At 44.3% G+C, this 24,896-nt stretch overlaps 1 protein-coding gene across 1 annotated transcript in view; it reads right to left on the reverse strand.

Moving 5' to 3' along the window:
- The window catches only part of LOC310782492 (neurobeachin-like), a gene marked incomplete at its 5' end in the record, with an annotated part of 447,634 nt that overhangs the window by 26,865 nt on the left and 395,873 nt on the right, over window positions 1–24,896 (reverse strand). Inside the window, 5 exons of the mRNA XM_083643165.1 lie at window positions 100–217; window positions 371–507; window positions 12,359–12,391; window positions 12,529–12,678; window positions 14,731–14,855. Coding sequence (XP_083499291.1) covers window positions 100–217; window positions 371–507; window positions 12,359–12,391; window positions 12,529–12,678; window positions 14,731–14,855 — 563 coding nt within the window. The remainder of the gene's footprint in view (window positions 1–99; window positions 218–370; window positions 508–12,358; window positions 12,392–12,528; window positions 12,679–14,730; window positions 14,856–24,896) is intronic.

Raw genomic sequence — 24,896 nt, forward strand, 5'->3', positions numbered from 1 at the left:
GTATTGATGACAATAGGTTATTGATATGTACAGTATAGTTGAGAAGTCTATGAATGTGAGAACGTTAATGCAAAAGTAATGAGAAATCTGCAGCCTTACTCCTGTTGGCCATGAAGACCTCTAGTCCAGTGTTCTGCAGCAAGTAGCGTCTGGAGAACACGGCTCGGATCTCACTGAACATCCACTTGCCATGCAGACCCTCAGAATAAGCCAGCACCTGTGCAGGGTTTGGACATCCATGACCACAAACCTTTTTTAGCAGTATGCCCACAGGAGGACACATTAAATACTGATTAGAATAAATCAATATAAACCTGCCCTTTAGCAAGTCTGAGTACTGAACAACAGTAAAGAATGAGTGTGCCCTTACTTTGGCATCGGTTTTCTTGAAAGCAGGGTCATCTTCATCCACCTCAAAGTAGATCTCAGTAGTAGTAATGGACAGAGTGCCTCTTGCCACCACTACAGGAGCTACCAGCTGAGCGGGGGTGCTCAGCACAACTGGGCCTGTAGGTGGACACATTTATAACTCAGAATTACCAGACCTACTACTTCAGGTACTCATAGCATTAACAGGCCCATGACAGACAAGAACAAGCAACAATCATCAGATGCAACAGAACACTAAAACAACACGGGTATAACACAATCAAATTCACATTAGTTAAAGGAGAATTCAGGTTTTTTTTACACCCTGGACCTTATTTCTAGCTTTAAATATGATTTTTAAGTCACCCTGACAAGTTCGGTTTGGTATTATTTGCTGAAACGATAATTTGTTTTGAACTGCGACCTGAAAACGGGGCATGTGAAATGCTTGTATTCATGTCCTGTATATAGATTATTTTCCGACACACAGATGTGCTTTTTCTTCTGTTCCACCGTAAAACCAAACAGAAGCACATTCGGGTGACTTGCAGGGTTGACTGTAGTTAGCGGTTATAGTTTAGCATGATTGATTGATTGATTGATTGATGACATTTATTGACTCATTTACACAGTGCAAGTACAGGTACATTAGTACAAGATTAAGTAATAGAATCAAAAGGATAAAAACACAAAAAAGCCCGCAGGCTTATTTCCATTGTGGTCCTTAAGAGTGTGCTGGTGTGTGGTAAAGTGCGTGTGCCGTGGTCAGTTGGGTGTGTGTTGAGGGGAGGGGGAAGGGGAGCACAGTGTAAACGTAAAATCATAAAAACAATTAATCTGTATCAAATACATTTAAAGTTAAGAAGCCGGATGGCAGCCGTTACAGATATTAATAAACAATACACAAAATAGTAGAACAGATAATTTATAGCAGCTACGATGTGCAGAGCCATTTGGAAGGCAAATGTCCTGTCTTATAGGACAATCTGGTTGAGCAAGAATTTTTTAACCTCTGTTCTAAAAGTTGGCAGCGTCGGGCTCGAGTGAATGCTCGCTGGCAGGACATTCCAAAAAAGGGCACAAGAGATCGTGATTGTGTTTTGACCGTGGGTACCGTATCGTGGGATGTCCAGCGAGAGTTGGCTTGCTCGAGTGTCGTACTTCCGGTTCTTTATTTGAAATAGGTCTGACAGATACTTTGAGGCCTGGTTATTGAGCGCTCTATAGACATGGTTTAGTTTAAGCTGGTGGATACGTTGTTCGATAGGCATCCAGCCCAGGACCTTAAAGTGTCCCGAGTCAAGAAGGGTTCTCGGCTGTAGCTTGAGTACAAATCTGACCAGTTTGTTTTGTGAGAACTGCAATTTGGATTTAGTATTTTTGGTTAGGCTGGTGCCAGTGGCGAACCGTCAGGGCCTTCTAGGTATTCAGTGAAGGCCCAAGAAGAAATGGGAAAGAAAATAATTTTCCCCCTAATAAATTATTTGTATTAGTTTTTATTCACTGAACAACAGTAATAATGTCCCTAAATTGTTATGATCTTGGACTCACTTTGTTTCAGCAAATATGTGGTTAAAATAGGACCAGCCTCCACCGGCAAATGGTAGTTGATTGACAGCAGGCCAGCAACCCTTCGCGAAGACCCGATTCTAGTCATGACATGGGGATGACAATCTTGATGACAGGTGTTTTAACCAATCAGAATTCCATTGAGTTGTGGGGTTAGCCAACCACAATTAGTTGAGTTGTGGGTGGGATATTTATCAGGCATTCACGAATACAAACCAACCAGGAGACGAGACGAAGCACAAGGAGGGAGGGGTTTATGATGGTGTGGTTGTGAGGAAGTAGCAAATGGATTGCCACAGCGGTCGTTTTCAAAGGATTTCTGGAGCTGTCAAGCTGCAAAAATATAATATTTTCGCCATTTCCAGGCTAGCAACTGGGAACTTTACGCTTTGTTTACATGCAGTTCAGCACGAGATGCTCTATATTACTGCTGTGTGCTCGGACGGCTTACTTGTTGCTTTTCGGGAGGATGGGTTTTGTCATCAAGTGAACGTCATTGGTAAGTTAAACATTTTTTTTATTGCTGTCGGTGCGTGGGCAGGGGGAGCCACCCGCGGGTTTTTGAGTTGAGTTCGTTGTGCTTTCTGTGTATTGAGCTAATTGTTAAAACTGTGGTTCTGTGACTGTCAGAGTAACACAGTAACAGTGTTACTGACAATCTGTCAGTATGTCACTGTCACTGTCATGGATGTCACTGTCAGTGACAGTGACATCCATTTGTTTATGCAATGTAATTTTCATAGCTGAGAGGAGTAGTGGAGTAATTATTGTGTGTAACGAACGATACAGCGACCTAAAGAAGCTGGCTGTGGAAGACAACTCATCATAGTCCGCCCTCACCAATGCGTAAAGACGCACGCAGTGCGCACAGAGACCTCAGACTTGCACGTACAGTAGGCTATATACTGTACATATATTGTGTGTGTGTGTGTGTGTGTGTGGGGGGGGGGTCACGGCATAGAAGGCCCGGTTCTGATAGGCACGGTTCGCCACTGGCTGGTGCACCAAAAATAACACGCATAGTCGTAGTGACATTGGATCAATGCTGAGCCCAGCAGCTTCCTAGTTTTCGTATCTAGAAACTGGGACTTCCAGAAGAGGAAACCTTCCCCAGTACTTTTTTGGCCATTTCCTCTCCGTTCAGAGATTGATCTAGATCACCGCCAAGTTATTTCACCGAGTTTTTAGGGCAGATTGGAGTTTTGTTACAGGTTATATTCAGCTCGGAATTTGATTTAAGCTTATGCTTAGAGCCAAATAAAATTGACTCTGTTTTTCCTAAGTGCAATCAAAGCTTATTTTCGATCAGCCATTCACTGACCGACTGAAGTTGTTGGCTTAATTGTTGTTCAATTTGCGCCGTGTCCTTCCCGGACACCATCAGAGCCGAGTCATCTGCACAATAGATTACAATTTACTGCCATTTCCATGTCGTTTATGTAAATTAGGAAGAGCAATGGATCAACTAACTAACTTAAAGGAGAACTTACCCCCAAAACAGTTTTTTTCAGCTTTTAACCAATATATATGACTTTGGGGGTGATGTGTGAAGAATTCTGGTCAAAATTTCCACATTTGACACCAAACTGTTGCCATTTTACCATTTGTATCATTTTTCAGCAGCATACCTGGCATAAGCGCCCTCTAAGGGTGGAACACTGCTTTTTTTTTTTCTCAAATGAATGGGATATTTGACCCGTCGTGACGTCACGGTGAACCAAAGACCATGTGATTTCAAGATAGTTACTCCCCTACTCCCCCTGTACCCTTTCGGCTCCTCACAACTCCAAGCCTATTCCCATGATGTCACTTGACCTGTTAATTTATTACAATCGCCTGTTATTTTCCTACCAACTCCTATGTAACACAATACTATCAATAAACGCCACTATAATCATAAAAGGAAGGACATTGCATTGTGTTGCTGTAAAATCATTCCCAACCTTTTATAAATCTCCAAAACAGCAACTTTTCAGGAAGTTTGCTCTTAAAATACTGAACCAAACGTCGTCGAAGTTGGCACATGTCTTAATTATAGTTAGTTTCCCGCTGAATGTGTCATTACTTTATTAATATCTTACCTGGATAAGCTCGAATGATGATGTTTATATTATCAGTCCGAGTTGGAAGCACTGTCTCCAGTCAGGCCTTATCCTCATGCACGAGCCCCCAAGCTCCGGGGGCGCGCGCAGCAGCAGCAGACTGTGCTCTCTCTGCCTCTGGCCGAGAGAGCACTGTCTGACATTTCCGCAAACAAATCTCATGGCAGTTTAGCGCACATGTAAAATATAACGCTATACTACGATGTGACAACGTGACAAAGCTGGTCTAAACACATCAGCTACTATAATATCGTCACTGTGTACAAGCAACGGCAACTTTTCAGGAAATGAAGTCAGCAGAGCAGAGCGACTGGCGACTGGGGACTGGAGCAGCACACTCTCTGTCTGTGTGTGTGTGCTCCTCGGGGGGATTTGCATGGGAACAGTCTGACATTTTCGCAAACAAATCTCGTCGCAGTTTAGCGCACATGTAAAATATAACGCTATACTACGACGTGACAACGCTGCTCTAAACACATCGGCTAATATAATATATTTCCCTGCATCCCTCCTACTGAGATTATATCGGTATTGTGTTTGGACAGACTGAATGGGCTGACTGAGGATGAGAAGAGCTCTGACCTGCGTTGCCTGCGCCCTGAGAGGAAAAATCAGAGGTGCTGTAACTTTTAACAAGAATCACGTAATCAGAGCGTTAACGTTACTTTATTCTCGTCAGAAAACACTCCGATTGGCATGTTAAAACAAGTTTGCAGCCTAGGAATAACTGGAAAACATTTGATTGATCTACGTATTTACGTCAGACGATGCCAGAATCTCACACACACCAGCAGCGCAAAGCACACATCAGCAGCGTGCCTGGTGACTTTTCCAGGGAAGAGGGAGCAGCCTACAGCGCTCTGCTGAGCTATGGTGAGAGGAAAACTTTTGCACAACTTTTAACAAGAATCACGAAAAGCCCCCAAACTAAAATTAAAAAGGGACTTTCATGTCAAGTTGGACGAGGGAATGACGTGGAGAAATCTTGCATTGTGTTACCCCAGAGCGGGGGGTTTTGTCCTATTGTGCGGTGTGCTGCGGTAAACGAGCCTCGCCTCACTTTGCTCTTATCGATAAGACGCCCACATACACATACATGGAAAAAAATAATTAAATTTCTAGTTCGCCACTGAATTACCAAATTGATATAACTTTCAACCATTTTGAGCAACACTGTTTCCATACAGGCTACCAGCGTTGGCTAGTTGTTGATATTTATAAAGATATTGCCCCTCTCAAATAAATTATTTTTGAGGCGGTAGGCAAACTGTAATGGCGTCGATTTCCGAAAAAAAATCTTGACTTGAACACAGCCAAAGAGTTTAGTATAGACAAGAGCATATGTAATTTCTTGGTTTTTTCCATAGGTATTTTCAAATCACTGTTCTGATACATATCTAGGGGGTAAGTCCTCCTTTAACACCTTAAGTGCCATAGCCGAAATAATTCGTCTTACATAATCCAACGCTTAAGTGCCAGAGCCGAGTTTACTCGTCTTAGATAAACATTTTTTTTTTTTGACGGTGGGACATCAATCAACAACTTTTACATCTTCGAGATCACTATTGGAGCAAGATAATGTGTATAATCTATTTTACCGACCCACTAAGTGTTGACAGTGCTCCCCCAGACGACCGAAATCAAAGAAAAAACTGCCGCGGGACCAAGCCGTTCAAGGAAATGCCGTGGCGATTTTACAGTAATCCATTCAAGACTTGTCTTGCCTGAGAGCGGCCGCGCACCGGCAGCAGCACACAGAGAGCGGAGAGCGATTTGCAAAATAGATCATAGGTGAAACACACTTTGAAACACCTCAGAAAGGCCAGAATCAACATCTGCCCATCGCCCACGCATTCCCCGGCCCATCTTGACTCGCACAAGGAGCGTCCGCACGCAGGCAAGCAGGCAGACAGGCACACAGGCAGGCAGCAGCAAAAGCGCTTCTGACACGCCCGCTGTACAGCCAGGAGGAAGGAGGAGAAGACACACGGAGGGAGGAGTTTGAATGAGAGGGGTGTTTCCTGTTGTTATGGAGGAAATTACTGTTCAAAACTATTGTTTAGAATGTCTGACGGTCTTACTGATGCCAAAAATGAATGGTTAAAGTGACTGTTTCACAAAAAGCCATTTATCTCTGAATAAATTTCCAGACGCTGAAACCATGCTGTACTCAACGGCTAATATCTACATAACTACTAACTCTGCAAACTAACTCTTTTAGACAGAGAAAGCACACATTCTATTAGTTATTTTTAGATGATTGGTGTTCATGAATTCTTAACAGAAAAGAATCCTCGGCCAGAATCGTCAAAAACACCCCTGGCACAACTTACCTACAGGAATGAAAACATGGCTGGCATTCAATGTGTTAAATCATCTTCGTGCTGTCTCGATACCCTTCCAACAAGCTTCTTTAAAAGCGTTTATAACTGTCTGTCGTCGGACCTATTGCAAATAGTTAACACATTCAGTGCCAGCGACGCCATATGGCGTCATTAGAAATTTACCGTAGAGTGCCAGCGACGCCAAATGGCGTCAATAACTCGAATTTTTTTTTTGACGGGGGGGTGTCGATCTATGCCTCTTACATCGCCTCTTACAATATCAGAGGTATTGAATGTGTCTAACCTATTTTACAGAACCCTTAGGTGGCGACAGCGCTCTCCAGATGAGAGAACGTGGAGTGAAACACACAGAAGAAGTCCCCATGTCGTTGGGGAAAAGCAGGAAATCGCATCGCATCCGTCCGTATGCAGCTGCTTCATTGAAGCAACGTTTAGCTGTGCCCCTGCAGCAGCCAATCTGCTATCACAATTGAGCACCTCGGTGTCCGCTGCAACAGCCTCCGTGTCCGCTGCAACACCCGTGGATTTGTTATTATTCTCAACTTGAAGCATGGGAGCTGGTACACGCGGCTGTAAAAAAGCAGGATCTAGCGGACTTTTTCAGTGCTGAGCACAGGCAGAGAAAACAGCAGAGCAGAGAGACACTCCTCCCACAACGGGGGGGGGGGGAGGAGGAGGAGGGGAGGTGGGCACGCAGAGCCAAGTACACAACACAGACCCAGACAGCAGGACAGGGTTGGCAAACGCAAGCCAGAATATCCGATGCCCACCAGCAGCAAAAGATCAGCAAGAAGCTGCAACCAGCAGCGCATGCAGGCGCCAGCGCTGCTGGTTTCAGCTAAAAATATTATTCTTCCAAACAAAATTCCCTTGCCTTCACTGTTTTATTGAAGGAAATTATTTTTGAGGTGTGACTACATCAGAAAATTAGCTTCAGAGTCAGTGATGTGCTTGAAATGTTTAATTTCACAAAAGGCTCATTATCTCAGCTCGTAGAAAAAAAGCTCTGTTTTTCGTTCAATCAAGCTATCTTCTCCGGCTCATAACTAAAGAACGGAAAATGGGATCAATAAACTTTTTTTTGCAGGTGATAGAAGAGAGTCTCATCGTTATTTGTGCGTGTTCAGTGTTTACATAGTAATTATTAAAGAAATTATATGACTGTTTTAAAATGCATTGCGGCCTATGTGGCACAGCAAGCAACCTTTTGCCCAAGGGCCGTGGCACTTAAAGTGTTAATAGCTCCTTTTTGACCGGCACTTTTCCTGAGTCCCTGAAAACTGCAGTTATTAAACCCCTACTAAAAAAGCGTAGCCTTGATGCATCGGTAATCAGTAACTACAGACCAATATCTAATCTCCCCTTTATAGCCAAAATAATTGAAGAGGTTGTTTACCTACAACTCAATAGATTCCTAACCTCAAATGATCTCCTAGATAAACTCCAATCAGGCTTTCGCCCCCATCACAGCACAGAAACCGCGCTTACTAAAGTCATAAATGACATTAGAATGAACACAGACTCAGGCAAAAATTCGATTCTAGTGCTACTGGATCTTAGCGCTGCATTTGACACTCAATTTTATTGGACAGACTGGAAAACTGGGTTGGGCTATCGGGTACGGTCCTCCAGTGGTTCAAGTCCTATCTTCAAGACAGGAAGTACTTCGTCTCCATTGGCAATTACACATCTGACCTAACTAGGATGACTTGTGGGGTGCCTCAAGGATCCATTATGGGGCCCGTTCTCTTCAACCTTTATATGCTCCCTCTAGGCCTAATTATGCAAAAAAACAAAGTAGCCTATCATAACTATGCAGACGACACTCAGTTGTATATAACTCTTTCCTCAGCTGACTATGCCCCCATAGAATCATAGTGCCAGTGCATTGATCAAATAAATAACTGGATGTGCCAGAATTTCCTACAGCTAAACAAAGACAAAACAGAGGTGATCGTCTTTGGCCCCAAAGAACAAAGGCTTAAAATCACTGTACGCCTTGAGTCTCTATCCCTGAAGCCTAAGGATCAAGTCAAAAATCTTGGCGTTATTATTGATTCCGATCTCAACTTTAACTCCCACATTAAGTCAATTAGAAAATCAGCTTTTTATCATCTTAAAAATATAGCAAGAATTAGGGGATACATGTCCAGACAGGATCTAGAAAAACTAATTCACGCCTTCATTTATAATAGGTTAGACTATTGCAATAGCCTTTTTTCTGGTCTCTCCAAAAAAGAACTTAGGCAACTTCAACTCATTCAGAATGCTGCTGCTAGAGTTCTAACGAAGACTAAGAAAGCTGATCATATCACTCCAGTTCTTAAGTCCTTACACTGGTTGCCAGTGTGTCATAGAATAGATTTTAAAATACTGTTATTAGTCTATAAATCACATAACGGCCTAGGCCCAAAATACTGTGGCGACCCAGAGTTTGACATGTCGGTGGCGATTACGACGTTACGTGAAGGCAGCGGACCAGCCAGTGTATAGGGGACTTCCGGTCTCGGGTGGGGAGCGAGTCTGACAATACGAGGAAGCCGACTGGACGTGGGTGTAGCTAGGAGCTGTGTTTGTGTAGCTAGAAGCTATGAGTGTGAACCAGGAATAAAGACTGTACCAAGTATTGCCTCTTCTCCTCCTCACTTAATGATCCCGGGAGCGGGTTATTACATTGGTGTACAGAAGTGTTAACTACGAACTTTGCCGCTCGCCTCGTGCGGTAGCATCAAAAAAGAGGAACGGAGAGACGGACTGTTGCTGCTCGTCGCGGAGGTTCCAGCCAGCTGCAAGCTAATCGGGCTGGATTTCCCTCAAGTAGGCCGGCTTGAGTGCTACAGTTGGCGTGTGAGAAGGGGCAAGGAGGAGCGGAGAAGAAGTGAAAATTAACGCCTTGGAGGATCGGCCAGGCGTGGGCGGCTAGCTGTGTCTGCTAGCTGCTGAAAGGTTAGCTGTGTCTGCTAAACTGCTGCAAGGCTAGCTGTGCGTGCTAGCTGGAGGCTAGCTGGTGTGCTAGCTGGGGGTTAGCTGGTGTGCTAACTGCTACAAACACCACGTGGAATGGCACACGTTGGTGGACCCTCGTCGTTGGACGGGGGGAGGGAGGAGCTACCGACTCCGGAGTTCAGCGCGGGACTGGCTGGCATGGAGACACGCCTGAAGCAGGAGTTCAGCGCGGTGCTTGCCGGCATGGAGGCCCGCTTGATGCAGGAGATCAGACGGCTGTTGGAAGCGACGCCTGTCTGGGCAGAGGAGCTTATGAAACGGCTGAAGGAGGTCATGCAGCACGGAGAAAAGCGGACGGAGGAGCCGCAGAGACTGTGTTGGACTTGTGGAGCACAGGGTCATCTGGCGAGGTGGTGTCACAGCATTCATTCGGAGCAAACCAGGTACGTGGAGCAACGGTACTGGGGGCGCCCGGGTGTCTGTTGGTCGTGCGGGACGTCTGGACATCTGGCCAGGGAGTGTCCGGAGGCTGTCAGAGGACAGAGGACAGCGGGAGAGGAGAGATGCGCAGGTGGCTGGCAGGTGAGACTCTGTTGGTCGTGTAAGAAGCCTGGACATTTGGCCAGGAACTGCACTGAGTCTGTGGAGGACGAAGGAGGGACACAGGCTGAAGAGAACGTTATTAGAGTCAGGGGACTGACGATTGTGTCTCCAGAGGAGAATGTGTGCAGCCGGGGGGAAGAGGACATTGTTAGGGTCGGGAGAGTGACGATGGTGTCTCCGGAGGAGCCGGTGTTGCTAACGCCGGAGGAACTGGCCCAGCCTAGCTCCTCTGCACCCCCCACAATTGCTCTGCAGGAAGCCAAGGTGGAGATCGCCGTCGGTTGTGTTCTCCCTGCTGCCCTGAACACACCGCCCCCTGGGGGAGGGGGACGGGGGGACGAGCGAGTGCAAGAGGCGGAGGGAGAGGAGTACTGTGCAGATGTGGACCTGACAGACGAGGACATGGACGCCATCTGGTATATCGGGGAAGATGAGTGGAAACACAGGCAGGCGGAGGACGCGGATATTGGTCCGGTGTACGCGTGGGTAGTGGCCGGACGCCGGCCCCCTGTGGAGAAGATTTGCACATGTTCCGGTGCCACGAAGCTACTGTGGAATATGTTTTCGGACCTGCGTCTGGAGACTGGGCTGTTGAACACGGGGGGGTTCCAGAAGGTTGTGCCCAGCTACCTGCGGGGGGGGGGGGGGGGGTGCTACGATGGGGACACAGGGGAGTCGGGGCCAGTCATCGGGGAGTGGAGGACACACTCCGCCGTGTTAGTCTGGAATTCTACTGGGGCGAACTCAGGGAGGATGTGTGGAGCTACTGCAGTGCATGTGATGACTGTAGGGCACAGAGGGGGGACCGAAGAGAGTCACCCTGCGAAGGACTAACCCCACTGGGGGTTGGGAGGGACTAGAGTGCTTCAGATGGGACAGAAGCTTTGAAAGGGGGGATGGAAATGGCGGTTTAAATGAATGGAAATGTGTGTAGAATTTAAATGAATGGGAAAAGAGAAACGAAATAATTGAAATGTGAGTGAAAATGAGTGTAAAAGGAAAGGGGGAAAATGTCAATGATGTAGATGATGGTGTGTGGAAAAAAGAAAAGAAAAGACTGTTGTGGGGAATTAGAATTTAATGTGGGGATAGGAAAAAAAGATATTGGGGAAAAGCGTTGATGTGTTGGTGTGTTTTGGTACAGGGGGATATGTGTGGGTTGTGGGTGCCCGCGTGGGAGCGGGCCTAAGAAGGGAGGGGGTAATGTGGCGACCCAGAGTTTGACATGTCGGTGGCGATTACGACGTTACGTGAAGGCAGCGGACCAGCCAGTGTATAGGGGACTTCCGGTCTCGGTGGGGAGCGAGTCTGACAATACGAGGAAGCCGACTGGACGTGGGTGTAGCTAGGAGCTGTGTGTGTGTAGCTAGAAGCTATGAGTGTGAACCAGGAATAAAGACTGTACCAAGTATTGCCTCTTCTCCTCCTCACTTAATGATCCCGGGAGCGGGTTATTACAATACATAGCTGAATTGCTCCCACGCTACGAACCGTCTAGAACTCTTAGGTCAACAGGGTCCAGCTTATTAACTGTCCCTAGGATCAAATCAAATCATGGGAAGGCTGCATTTACCCACTATGCTTCTGCTAGCTGGAACAAATTGCCTGAAGACCTCAGATCTGCCCCAACCTTACTTACTTTTAAAAATAGACTAAAGACTTTTATGTTTACCGTCGCTTTTAACTGCTGACAGCTACTATGCAAACCCAATGAGTCCTCTATAAGTTGTTAGCTCTTTCTGCAACCCCTACAAGCAGCAGTGAGGGATACGGTGGGAGCTGCTATCTATGTGATGGACAGCAACCAGAGCAGGCTGCCAGTGGCACAGAGGTAAATAGATCGCTCATATTCTCGTTGCCCCTATAATAATAATATGAGCCGCTGTGTGTCGGAAAATAATCTATATACAGGGCATAAATACAGGCATTTCACATGCCCCGTTTTCCTCGTTTTCAAGTCGCAGTTCAAAACAAATTATCGTTTCAGCAAATAATATCAAACCGAACTTGTCAGGGTGACTTAAAAATCATATCTAAAGCTAGAAATAAGGTCCAGGGTGTAAAAAAAAATGCTATTTTCCTTTAAACCATTGATACCTGATGCAGCATTTGCGTGTATATCCCTCATTTGTGTGTGTATCCCTTTAAGACCGCAAACCGCGGTTCGCGGTCTTAAAGCGATACACACAAATGCTGCATCAGGTATCAATGGGTTAAGATCGATCATTTCTTCTAATTTCTCACCAGAGTAAACGAGGCATCAGGTGTTTTTAAGTCAAAGCAGAACCATTGGATTAGGTTTGGTTTGATTTGGATCAGTATCACATTTTAGTAAATTAGGATTACCAAGTATTTTCTTGGATCAGATGAATCAGCCGGATGGTTAGTCTGTTCGCAAAATGTTTAAATGAATGACCAACTTGCCTCTGGAGGTAAAAAGTCGTGGACGAAAACGTACTAGAAATGAGAGCGATAGAAAGTTTCATTCATATTCATATTGTCATACTGTAGCATAGTTTGTGTGTGTGTGTGTGTGTGTGTGTGTGTGTGTGTGTGTGTGTGTGTGTGTGTGTGTGTGTGTGTGCGCATCTCACCAGCAAGGTTGTCAATCTCTTTCTCCTGCAGCAGGCTGACGGCGTCATCATCTCCCTCTAGCATTAGCTCCGCCTCCGGGTTCTGGCTGACAACTGATTGGCTGCGGAAGGTCTTCTTTGACTTAAGCCCTTCTTCCTCTTCTTCTGTACCTGTTTGAATAAAGCCGTTTTCACACATGCGCTTTATACCAGGAAATGACCAGAAAGCGGTGTAATGCCTTCATGTGTGAAAGTTGTTTTCCGGTATAAGCGCGACCCCGTCATCGCGGACATTTCACCACTTGTAACCTTGTGATAAGAGCGGTATGTCTGCTTCATGTGTGGGCGTGCGGATTTCCCCCCCTCCCCTCTCTGCTCGCTCTCTGGCCAGTCCTTCAGTCCTCCGCAGCAGCCCGACACAGGACAGACACAGCGAAAATGGCAGTGGCTTGTTCTGAGAGTCTTGCAAGCCGCCCAACGCTTGTAGAGAAAGCAGATGGACGAAGCGAAATGTGGAAGTATTTTGCTTACGTTGCCGACAGCGAAGGCAAGCCCCTGGACACATCAAACGAAGCCAGTCTGTAAAAAGTGCTTCAACGCGACGCAGGTGAACGGATAAACCAGGCTATTTCTCTCCGACAGGGATCTCAACTTCTTCAAAGATTTCAGTTCAAAGACTGGTTAGGGAATGTGAAGGATACAACATACATGCCCTCTTAAGTCAAACGAGTGTGATTTATTGTGTGACAAGCGAACTTATTTGCCCCCCCCAATCCCCCCCCCCCAAATACAGGTCCTTTCACGGCTATTTTCACACATGTGATCCCTCAGGTGTGAAGGGACATTCCGGGAAATAGCCGTTATTGATTTACAGGCAATGTTCCTGTACGCATGTGTGAAAACGGCTTCAGTGTGTGTGTGTGTGTGTGTGTGTGTGTGTGTGTGTGTGTGTGAGAGTGAGTGAGTGAGTGAGTGAGTGAGTGAGGTGAGTGTGTGTGTGTGTGTGTGTGTGTGTGTGTGTGTGTGTGTGTGTGTGTGTGTGTGTGTGTGTGTGTGTGTGTGTGTGTGTGTGTGTGTGTGTGCAGGCCCGTATCTAGCTATGAGAACAGGGAGGTCCGGACCTCCCCTAATATTTCAGAGAGAAAAATAAAACAAAGCTCCATGGAAAAGCATGAAAAACACAGGATCGCTTTTATTTCTAAACTAAAGGCACGTCAGGCAGGAAGTCATCTGACGCCGCGTCCGCGGTAACTTGATTTCACTTGACAAGCGCAGGAGCCAGGACCAGAGGTAGGAGAGAGCAGCAGCATGGTGGTCATGACTGTCTGCCTGGCGAGATAATTGAAAGTGAGCGAGCTGCGAGACTGACTGACTGACTGACTGACTGACTGCAGAAGCCTAAGTACACTCACACACTCTCACATCCTTCTCATCCCTTCCGATTATTGTTTTTGGTCAATGACAATAAATACATGTTCTTGCCAGCCAACAGGTCCCTCTGTATGTTTTTTTTATTATCGATGATGACTCTGTGTGTTGTGTACGGCTTGGGTTGTGTGCCTGTGTTTGTAGGTGTCATTTTGATATGAATTTGGCTAAAACAGTTTGTGTTTGTTAGTTACAATTATGTTGACAGGAGAGCTGAGCAGGTGGTGACATGAAAGAGAATATACTGAATAATGACATCACAACATTATAATCCTAATGTTGATTTAGAATGATATATTCCTCTAAATATGGCTAAAAAAGGTAAAAACAACAACATTTTTTTTAATTTAAAATTATATATTCCTCTAAATATGGCAAAAAAAGGTTAAAAACAAACATTTTTCTTTATTTAAAATGATATATTACTCTAAATATGGCTAAAAAAGGGGGGGGGGAAAAAACTAAAAAAAAAAACGGCGGCGCCGCCTCCCCTTGCTGGACCTCCCCTATTTCGAAACCCTGAATACGGGCCTGTGTGTGTGTGTGAGAGAGAGTGTGTGTGTGTGTGTGTGTGTGTGTGTGTGTGGGAGTGAGTGAGTGAGTGAGTGAGTGAGTGAGTGTGTGTGTGTGTGTGTGTGTGTGTGTGTGTGTGTGTGTGTGTGTGTGTGTGTGTGTGTGTGTGTGTGTGTGTGTGCGTGTGACAGAGAAAAGAAAGATAAATATTGTGAAGTGTAGCAGGTATCACTAGGAGCAGTAGGTCTACATTGTGGTCTGGTTACAGTGTGGTTGACTGACCGTAGTCTTCCAGTGCTCTGAGTGACACGTCGGCGTGGGTGGAGCCAAAGGCATTCCGCACAAATCTCCGCCTCCTCCTCAGGTCGTCCTCCCAGTAATCTAGACGCCAGAAGTCATGTAATTGGCTATAGACAGGAAAGGGGAGAAGCAAAGATAATAGTCATTTAATTGGTGGGAAACAAACAAGAGGGGGAAGCATGGAGAACGGCGAGGTGTTACAGGCGTCATTTTGCTTGTGTCTTGAGTCTTGCTCAACATCACAATTTATTGATCACTAACATTTCGGTCCCTCTGGACCTTCGTTAAGAATGTTTTACAGCAGGCTCAGGTCCCTAATAGTCCATGGGCCAAACACCAAAATTTCACATATCGGTACCACTCAAGTGGGCAAATTCTAATCATGATTTTTGAACATGTATATATCCATAGATGATATTTTAGTATGATAGCCTTTCCAGAATGGTAGCTTTCTCACGGTTATCAGCTCATGAAGTTAGCCAGCCCCTACAATAATTTGGATTCTAGGTGCTGATGCATATCCTATTCTAGGCTCTTTTTAGGACCTTTACTCATGTTTGATGAGAATATATTTGATAGAATTTTAAAGGGTAGCTTCCTAGCTTTCATTTAAGCTCAGTTGTGTGTCTCTCTGACAAATACAGAGGTCACAGGAGCTCCTCAAACTGTCAGTGACATTCGTTTTTCCACAATTTTCGTCTAAACTATAGTTTTATTTCAGCACTGTGGCATCTAGGAACATCAGAGATACAAACAACAAACACTGGAATACTCTCAGGACTATAAGGATTCAGAAAAGGTATCATGTGCCCATACTATCCCATCGTGAGGGGTGAATGTGGCCCTTAAGGTAGAAGAATGACTTCTCAAGGGAAATGAGCCAGAGCCCTAAATTTAACAAATCGGTACCAGCCAGGTGGGCAAATTTTACTTGTGATTTTTTTAAATTCATATACCGTACATCCCTAGATTATGTTTTTATATGATAGACCTTGATGACTGGTAGCTTATTAGTGCTTATCCCCTCTTAAATTATGGACTGCTGTCGTTCAAAACTAGGAAAGTGCCCTCCCTGGAAATCATCTTTCTTTGATTATCCGTTGCCTAGGGTGTGTCTGGACTACTGTTAATATTACATAGATATAGGCAAACTATCCTATGATATTGTACATACCATACTATACTATACTATACTATACTATACTATACTATACTATACTATACTAGATATACTATGCTTGTCTACTAAAGTGGCACATTTCTCAGTCAAAAACAGAGTAAATTGACACGTTTCTCAGTCAAAAATAGTTTTATTTGTGTTACATTATATGAACAGCCACATTCAAAATGTTTCCAGTCTTTCAGGACAATATTAGGACAACCTACCCTTCCTGAGACACCATGCCACCCACGAGGGCAACACCATCATCGTCATTCACATCTGAGTGTGCTGGTTGGCACATTTTTGTAGTTTGCACAGGTTTGTGCACTTCAGACCATTATTGAGACCTGTGCACTCTGGTGGTTTGCACGACCTCACACACTTGCAGGAGAGCAACTGCAAAACGGTCTGGTGCTGGGGAACCGCACATCCACTGGATTTCAAGCTGCCCCTCATCGTCTGTGGTCCACCCATGGTCCTTGGGGCTTGGTACAGATGGCTGGGTTTGAAGAGACCGTCTAGAGATTGCAGTCTGATCTTTTGCATGAATGGAATGCATTAATAGCCAATCCTCAAATGGTGGAAGCTGGCTGGACTCGACCTCCCCACGTCTGGTGCAGAAAAGTTGGTATCGGAGGAGGTTGACATCTGTAATGTGTGTAGAGGGTACATATACATAATACATGTGGCACATGATTTCCAGCAGCTTCTTGAAGAGCTCATTAGAGACATCCCAAGCACGGCCGAGCTCAAGGAAGGCTTCTTGATATGTCCTGTCTGTTCAGGGTGCCCACTTTTCTGGGTCCTGCAAATACGCTGACAGTGTTGCAGCCAGTGAACGTGTGCATGCCAATCAAGGCGCCAGCAATACTATCGCCGCGTGATTTGCATAGTTTGGTGATGTCCTGGAACATCGTCTTGTTCTGTGTTCCACATTTTTGGTACATTGGGCATGGGATGTCCTTGCTCCAACCCAGAGTCAGTAGCAGGACATCTGTGTCTGCCATGATGATCATTGCCTTGAAGCCAGACTCTGCTACATGGAGAGCATGCATTAGCATGCAGATGTCAGCTTCTTCCTGAGAGGATTTGAGCTGTGTTACCTCCTCCCATTGATTCTTGTTGATTTTGAAGCAGACTACTTCACAGGTAACATAAGGCCTTGTCTTGTAGTTTCTATCTGTGTTTGGGTCCTTTCCATTCCTCAAACAAGAATTTGATCAGACTGACTTTGCTGGCAGCGCTGTAGAGCAGTTTCCTCCACTGCTGGATGTTGTGGCTGGAATCATGCAGGTTGGCTACATCTGGCGGGGCAACAGTTGCAGTTGACAAGCTGACAAACTCATATTTATCTGGACTGAGTAGATTCACAAAGGAGTTTCCCATGATATCAACAATGGACTGTACTTTAAGGACCATAGGTGGACCACAGATGATGAGGGGCAGCTTGAAATCCAGTGGATGCACGGTTCCCCAGCACCAGGTGCCGTCTTGCAGTTGCTCTCCTGCAAGTGTGTGAGGTCATGCAAACCACCAGAGTGCACATGTCTCAATAACGGTCTGAAATGCACAAACCTGTGCAAACTACAAACATGTGCCAACCAACACAGTGAAAAAGAGCTTGCTGCACAGCTGACAGACTCAGATGTGAATGATGATGATGGTGTTGCCCTCGTGGGTGGCATGGTGTCTCAGGAAGGGTAGATTGTCCTAATATTGTGTTGAAAGACTGGAAACATTTTGAATGTAGCTGTACAATTCAATTTCAATTCAATTCAACTTTATTAGCAGACTCAGGTCCATAGGGATACATACACGGGGTTAACATACAAGAGATACAACAGGCAATAAAAATCATAAAAGAATGTACAAAAAGATACATAACTTAACGCACAGGCAGAACATACAGGCATTTTAGCCAGTGGACCCTTAAACTTGATGTATAACGTGAACAGCTCACTGAGGGGCTTGAAAGAGCTACAATGATACCGTTTGTTGACACATCCAGCCTTTTCATAAACTTAAACATTAGATTTCTTAGGAGTGCTTTAAAAGTCCTCACTCCAGCAGTGACAAACATCTGGCTAGCACTGCCCCCTCTGGGTTGTTTAAGGAGTATTCTCATGGCATCATTATATGCAACTTGCAATCTGTGCATGCTAGACTTTTTATAACATGACCACAGGTGTGCAGTATAAAGCGGTGTGCAATATGCCTTGAACAAGGACACTTTCACTTTAGTGGAACAATGACAGAACTTTCGGGCAATAGTGTACATATACCGTAACACAAATAAAACAATTTCTGACTGAAAAGCATGCCAATTTACCCTCTTTTTGACTGGGAAATGTGCCAATTTAGTAGACAATTAAGTATAGTATATTATATCTATCTAGTATAGTGTAGTGGGTGGGATTTAGGATTGGGTGCACTGGGAAGATAATGAGGAAGTAGGAACAGGTGTGTCAGTGGGAGGTGCTTAGAGTATAAAAGGCCATGCTTGGAGTGTGTCTGCCCTTTGCCTTGCACCTCTTGTCAAAACACATGTGGAGAAACATCCTGAGACCTATAGGGACATCTGCTTTAATACAGCCCTCCCCACTCAAATACAGTCGAGGTAATACTTTACTGTTAGTGGAGTGACTGGTCATCTGGTGCTGTGCCTGGAGCCTGGAGAACACATCCCTATAGCTGCCTGGGTTGTGTCAACTTATACCTTTGTCAAGCGCCGATTATTATCCACTTGTTTTAATTGTTTGTTTATTGATGCTGCCCGATTTTAGTATTTTAAATAGACTTAACACTGGTCCTCTGTCCTTCTGTAGGGTTTCCTGGTGGCAGTCAGGGTGCACTGGGGGACGTGTGGTGTGGTACCCAATTGGAGTGGTGTGTTGATAGTTTGGGCGTGGTCACTCTTAAGTTGTGAGTGTACTGTTTGTAGTGATCTAATCTCTTCCTAATGGTTGTAGTGATTATTCTCTTCCTATTGGTTGTAGTGATCCATTCCCTTTCTATTGTTTGTAGTGAGTTATTCTATTCTCCCTCATTGGTGTAACACTGTGCTGCCGCCTCCTCACCTATCTTCTATCTCTTCAGTCTTTCCCAGCAGGACCAGCAAATAGTCATTTTATTCCTTTAATAAAACTGCTTTGTAACAGCGCTTGAACTGGTGACTTTGACTGCTGTCTGTTTATTTAGAACTAGATGTAGCTGTATTCATTGTATTTTACATATTGGAGCCCCTGGCTACAATAGTAATAATCACAAGTAGAATTTCTCCACCCGGATGGTACCGATATCTTACATTTTGGGTTCTGGCCCATTTCCCTCGAGAAGGCATTCTTCTACCAAATTCAAAGGGCAAAATTCACCCCTCACGATGGGATAGTATGGGTTCATTATACCTTTTCTGAATCCTTATAGTCCTATATGAGTATTCCAGTGTTTGTTGTTTGTGTCTCTGATGTTCCTAGATGCCACAGTGCTGAAATAAAGACTATAATTTAGGCGAAAACTGTGGAAAAATGAATGTCACTGACACTTTGTAGAGCCCATGTGAGCTCTTTATTTGTCAGACAGACTCACAACTGAGCTCAAATGAAAGCTAAGAAGCTACCCTTTCAAATGTTGTCAAACATGTTCTCATAGAACATGGTTAAAGGTCCTGAGCCTAAAATAGGTTATGGATCAGCACCTAGAATCGAATTTATTGTAGGGGTTTGCTAACTTCATGAGCCGATAACTGTGACAAAGCTGCCATTCTGCAAAGGCTATCATACTAAAATATCATCTATGGATATATACCTGTTCAAAAATCATGATTAGAATTTGTCCACTTGACTGGTACCGATATGTGCAATTTTTGTGTTTGGCCCATGGACTAAATAGGGGAAAATAAGAAAATGTCCAATAAATATGAAAAGCTACTCCTGTGCAAAGGCTATCATATATTAATTTACTTATATTGACCCTATAAACAATTTAGTATAGGTAAAGTTTTGCCCACCCATATGGTACCGATATCTGGTCTGGCCCATGGACTATAAGGACCAACTCAATTAAAACATGTCTAAGTATTTGGGACCCGTTTCTAGCCTACCTCTATGAGGTTAGGGGCAGCAGGTGACTTGCCCGGCTAGTTCCTCATTGACCTCTTACACAACATCTCCTAGAAGGACATACGCATCCTATCCACCTGGTAGCACCATATTATATTACGAAACTGTAATATTGAGTGTCGTTGCGGCTTGTTTTTTGTTCGGTTGTTTTTTGTTTTGTTTTCCCCCTGTATCTTTGTTTGTCTTGTTCTGTTTCAAGAAAACTTGAAAATAAAATATTGAAAAAAAATAGATAATAATGTTTTACAGCAATCTTCCAACAATGATCTTAAATAGATAATGCACCACCTTTTCTGTGTTCACAGCAGAACACAAGCAAGCTCGGGGTTTGACAGAGGAAGCCGCGGGAAGTGATACTGAAAGCTGTAGTTCCTCGAATGGCCACTTGAGGCTGGCTTCAAAAGGAAGCTGTTCCCCGTTCACCCCCAAAAGTCCAAAAACCAAAAACCACGACTGATGTCACGCTGACTTTGTCCATATTTTCAGACAGTCGATGCATTCACAGGTGTGGGACAATCAATCTCCTGTGGGAGTGTCTCTCATAGGGGTGGGACAATATAAGATATTATCGTCTATCGCGATAATAAACACTCAAGATAATTGTATCGTGTACGGCAACCATTTTAGGGCATCCTCCTCCCTCAGAGTATTGGCTATCATTCCTCAGTCTAAGCGTTGTCAGTTCTTGTGTCTCATATTAAACCGCATCGGGTGTGCTCTGAAACGCCTTCAGTCCTCACACGAAAACGCTATCATTCTTCCTGCATTACTGTTTCACTCCTCACGCGTCAGTCATCACTCAATACGGCGTCACTTGTCAGTCCTCATTAACATAGTTGACATGCACGCAGAGGCAGGGCCTAGCGGCACTGGAAGGGGTCACAGGAGTGGAGCTGGCCGTGGTGCTGAAAGAGCTGGAGGACGAGCGACCCGGGCACGCGGAGGTTGTCCCGTCGCTGTCCGAGGTGCTGATCTGCCTTCCCGCCTCAGGAACGATGGCGGGAGACAGAGCAGCGCCAGAGCCAATAGAAGGGCAAAGACAATAATTCAATAACCCCACTGATTCTGTGATGTTCTGCACCTGACCCAGTCGCTGATTATTATCGTGTGCTGCTGTGGTCCTGACCTGCTCTGAGATCCTCCTGTGCCTGTTGGATTATTCAACTCCTTGTGACTTTTCCTGTCGGACTTCCTGATCTGTTCATTGGACATTTCTCCCTGTGTTAGTTTAGTTTAGTTGGCTCCGCAGCCCCGTTTAAGTCAGTGTAAAGGCCCAATTATACTCAACGCTAAAGACGGAGACGGAGACGGACAGAGCCTTCTGTCCGTACTCTGCGTTCATTTCGTCCGTTTTCTGTCCGTCATCTGAAAGCTTACGGATACGCATGAAACGGAGGAAAACTACACACACACTCATACATTTGACTCTCTACTGCCCACTGGTGGATGTATTACTTAACATGATACCAACGTGAAAGACGCATGGAAGTATGTGGGCAGTGACGATTACACCGTTTGAAACGGACGCCCTTATTTACGGATGAAAATGGAGTATAATTGGGCCTTAAGTCTGCAGCAATTACTGGCAAACCTTTGTTGTTTTACTTTTGGTCAAGTCAAGTAAAGACATTGAACCTGCTTTTTGTCTCCGTGTCTCTACATTTGGGTCCACACACACGCACAGCCTTACAATAGTAACACTAAGAGGAACATCTACTGTAATGTTTGAATGAAAATAGACCAGCAGAACTATAAAAACATTAAACTAGATGTTCCTCTTAGTGTTACTATGTTAATTCTGTTGGGTCTCATAGTTAGATTACTACATGTACTTTAATCTATATTGTAAAAAAAATAAAAAAAAATAAACGAACTTTACCATGCTTTTATTTTGAAGGCAAAATCACTCAACCAGAAGTATAATTGTAAAAAAATTGTTTGCTCAATTCACGGAGGCGTTCTTGCGGTTTCCCCATCACACACGGAAGAACAAGGAGTGATGAGTGATGTGAGGAGTGATGACTGACAAAGGTTTTGAATGAGCTATGATAATATTGAGGAACGAGGACTGATGACTGACAAAGGTTTTGTATGAGCTATGATAACTGATGGAGTTTGGAATGAGGACTGACAAGTGACGCCGTATTGAGTGATGACTGACGCGTGAGGAGTGAAACAGTATTGCAGGAAGAATGACAGCGTTTTCGTGTGAGGACTGAAGGCATTTCAGAGCACACTTGATATGGTTTACTAGGAGCCACAAGAACTGACAACGCTTAGATGAGGAATGATAGCCAATACTCTGAGGGAGGAGGAGGCCCTAAAATGGTTGCCGTAATCGTGGTGAATTTCCATTAATCGTATAATTGTGAATATTGTCATATGAGAATGAATATCATCCCGAGTGAAAAACTGTCTTACTTGGCTCACTAACAATTCACAGTCTTATTGATTTCTTTTTCTTCTTTTTGAATTGCCATTTGCCACAAGGGGTACAAGGGCCACAAGGTCTTTCCAGTTAATTAGCCGCGGAGGAACAACTGGCCGAGTCCCGCTCGGCTGGAGTCCAGTCTGAGCGGCTCGCTCACCTCTCTCTCCCTCTCCCCTGCAGCACGGCCACAGCGCACCACTACCGGCTTGGCGAGGTGAATGTGAGCATTGATGGAGCCCTGTGTCCAGTATACAGGAGAGGAGTAGGCCTATTTGTTTCGTATTGTGAATAGAACGATGAACACATAATAATAAAACGCATCGGACTCAGTGTTCAAGGTTTACTGTGCATGATGTGTTTTTTTTTGCGGATGGCGGATACAAAAAATGCATACAAAATGTCGGACTCTGTGTGTAAACTCTGATATTCAGACTGAAGGTCTGGCTTCGAAGGTCGTGAGGAGCCAGGCTATAAACTCATGGTCCATGTGGATAACATTTTGATGTTTTGTTGCACCTGTTTTTTTTTTTAAGTAAATGCATGATAGCTGTGGCTGTGGGATATACTGGATTTTTTTTTAAATATTCATTGTATTTGTGCAAAAAAATAAAAGGACCGTCCAGTAACCTGGAACACTTTTATTTTGAGATGTGTTTGAGTGAGATGGTCCTACCTCATGCAAATGATAATAATTGTTACATGGATCTTAATTTTCTATTAACGCAAAGTTATAAAATGTTTTGTGTAAGCTGTCAATTATTGTTCTTAGAAAGTAAATCGGAATCGGCCAAAATCGGTAACGGCAAGTCAGACCATTCAAAAATCGGAAATCAGAACCGGCCAAGAAAATCGCAATCGGTGCATCCCTAGCAGAAACTGCTGTTCAAAGAAATCAAGTGAACAAAAGCGGTAACGTTAGACAGTCCTTCAGTAACAGACTAATATCCAACACGAATTTTGATTCTGACATACAGAAAATCTCTGCTAAAATTAATATGCTTTGATGTGCGCTTTGAATGAATGAGGAAATAGGCGTGTGTGGCGCTGTAAAAGCTGGAGCTGTCCATTTTGCATTGTGATTGGCTAGTTGGTACAAACCACGCCTCTTTCGTGGGCACGAGCTCCTGTGCACGAGCATTTTCACGTGCATGAGGTTAGAGCTGGATAGGGAAATTCTAAATCGACAGACCCAGCTGATAACCACCTTCGTGGTATCGTTTAGCTCGATTGCGATTGTCTGGTTAAGTCAAACCAGAGGCCTGTACTACAAAGCAAGATTTAGGTTGATCCTGATAAGTTTGGGTTTAAACCTGGTTAAGCCGTACTACAAAGCAAGTTAACTTCTTACCGACATATATTTCCATAGCAACTTATGCTTCACACTTAACCTGGTCCGCAGCAGGTTAAGTTGCAAGGATAAGATTAGACCTTAAATACACCGCCCACGAACCAATCGAATCAGCAGTTTGGAAAAATGGCCAACCCCTTCTGGACGAGTTTCCCATCGAGGAAGGAGCACAAATTGTAATGTTGAATTAATCAAGGACTAAAGCCTTGCACTTGTTGCAGGCTACATTTTAATTAAGCCCTACTTACCACTTTGGAATATGTTTTTATTCATTTTTGTGCTCTCAAGTAGCCTAGATACGTTGTTTGACCCCGCTGATCGATTGCAGCTGAATAGTGAGGGGAGAAATATCACTAAACCGGCATAAAAAGGTTACATAAACGTCTCCAAAGCGCACGGTGCCGTGTGCGCAACGGAGCTGAGACTGACGTTGGGTTGGAATTGAAATGGTCATAGCCTACATGCTAGAATAGCCTACTACATCTAAGCAATTTAATATGGGATCACCTGCACACAGGCGATCCCATATTAACTCATTCATGGCCAGTTTAGGACTGCCAATATTTAGCACAGGCCAAAGATTTTCATAATTGTTGGTCATCTTTCAAGACCCACAGTAAATTATCTATTAGCACCAAAGTGATTTGCAATACCTCAAAATGAAGATGTATGTCTCTGGGTTCACCAGGAAAAAAAAAGTGAGCTTTTAGCATGTTCTGTACTCTACTTATAGCCATTTATATACACCCTGTTTTCACCAAAAAGGTCTCTCTGAGAAGACAAACAGGAGAAAAGGCCATTTTTGTAAAATACACAATCTCAGGCAGAACTCGCTCTCAATTCTTTTATTTTGAACTGTATTGACATCAGACATGTAAATATTATTCGTTATGACACAAATGACAAAAAAAAAAATATATATATATATATATATATATATACATGAAGTGCTTTTTTTACATTCAACAATACAGTTTACTCAGTGTGAGTGAGTGTGCAGACAGACACACAGACAGACAGACAGACAGACAGACACACAGACACACAGACACACACACACACACACACACACACACACACACACACACA

Source organism: Poromitra crassiceps (assembly GCF_964638095.1).
Source record: "Poromitra crassiceps genome assembly, chromosome: 1".
In the NCBI taxonomy this organism is placed as follows: Eukaryota; Metazoa; Chordata; class Actinopteri; order Beryciformes; family Melamphaidae; genus Poromitra; species Poromitra crassiceps.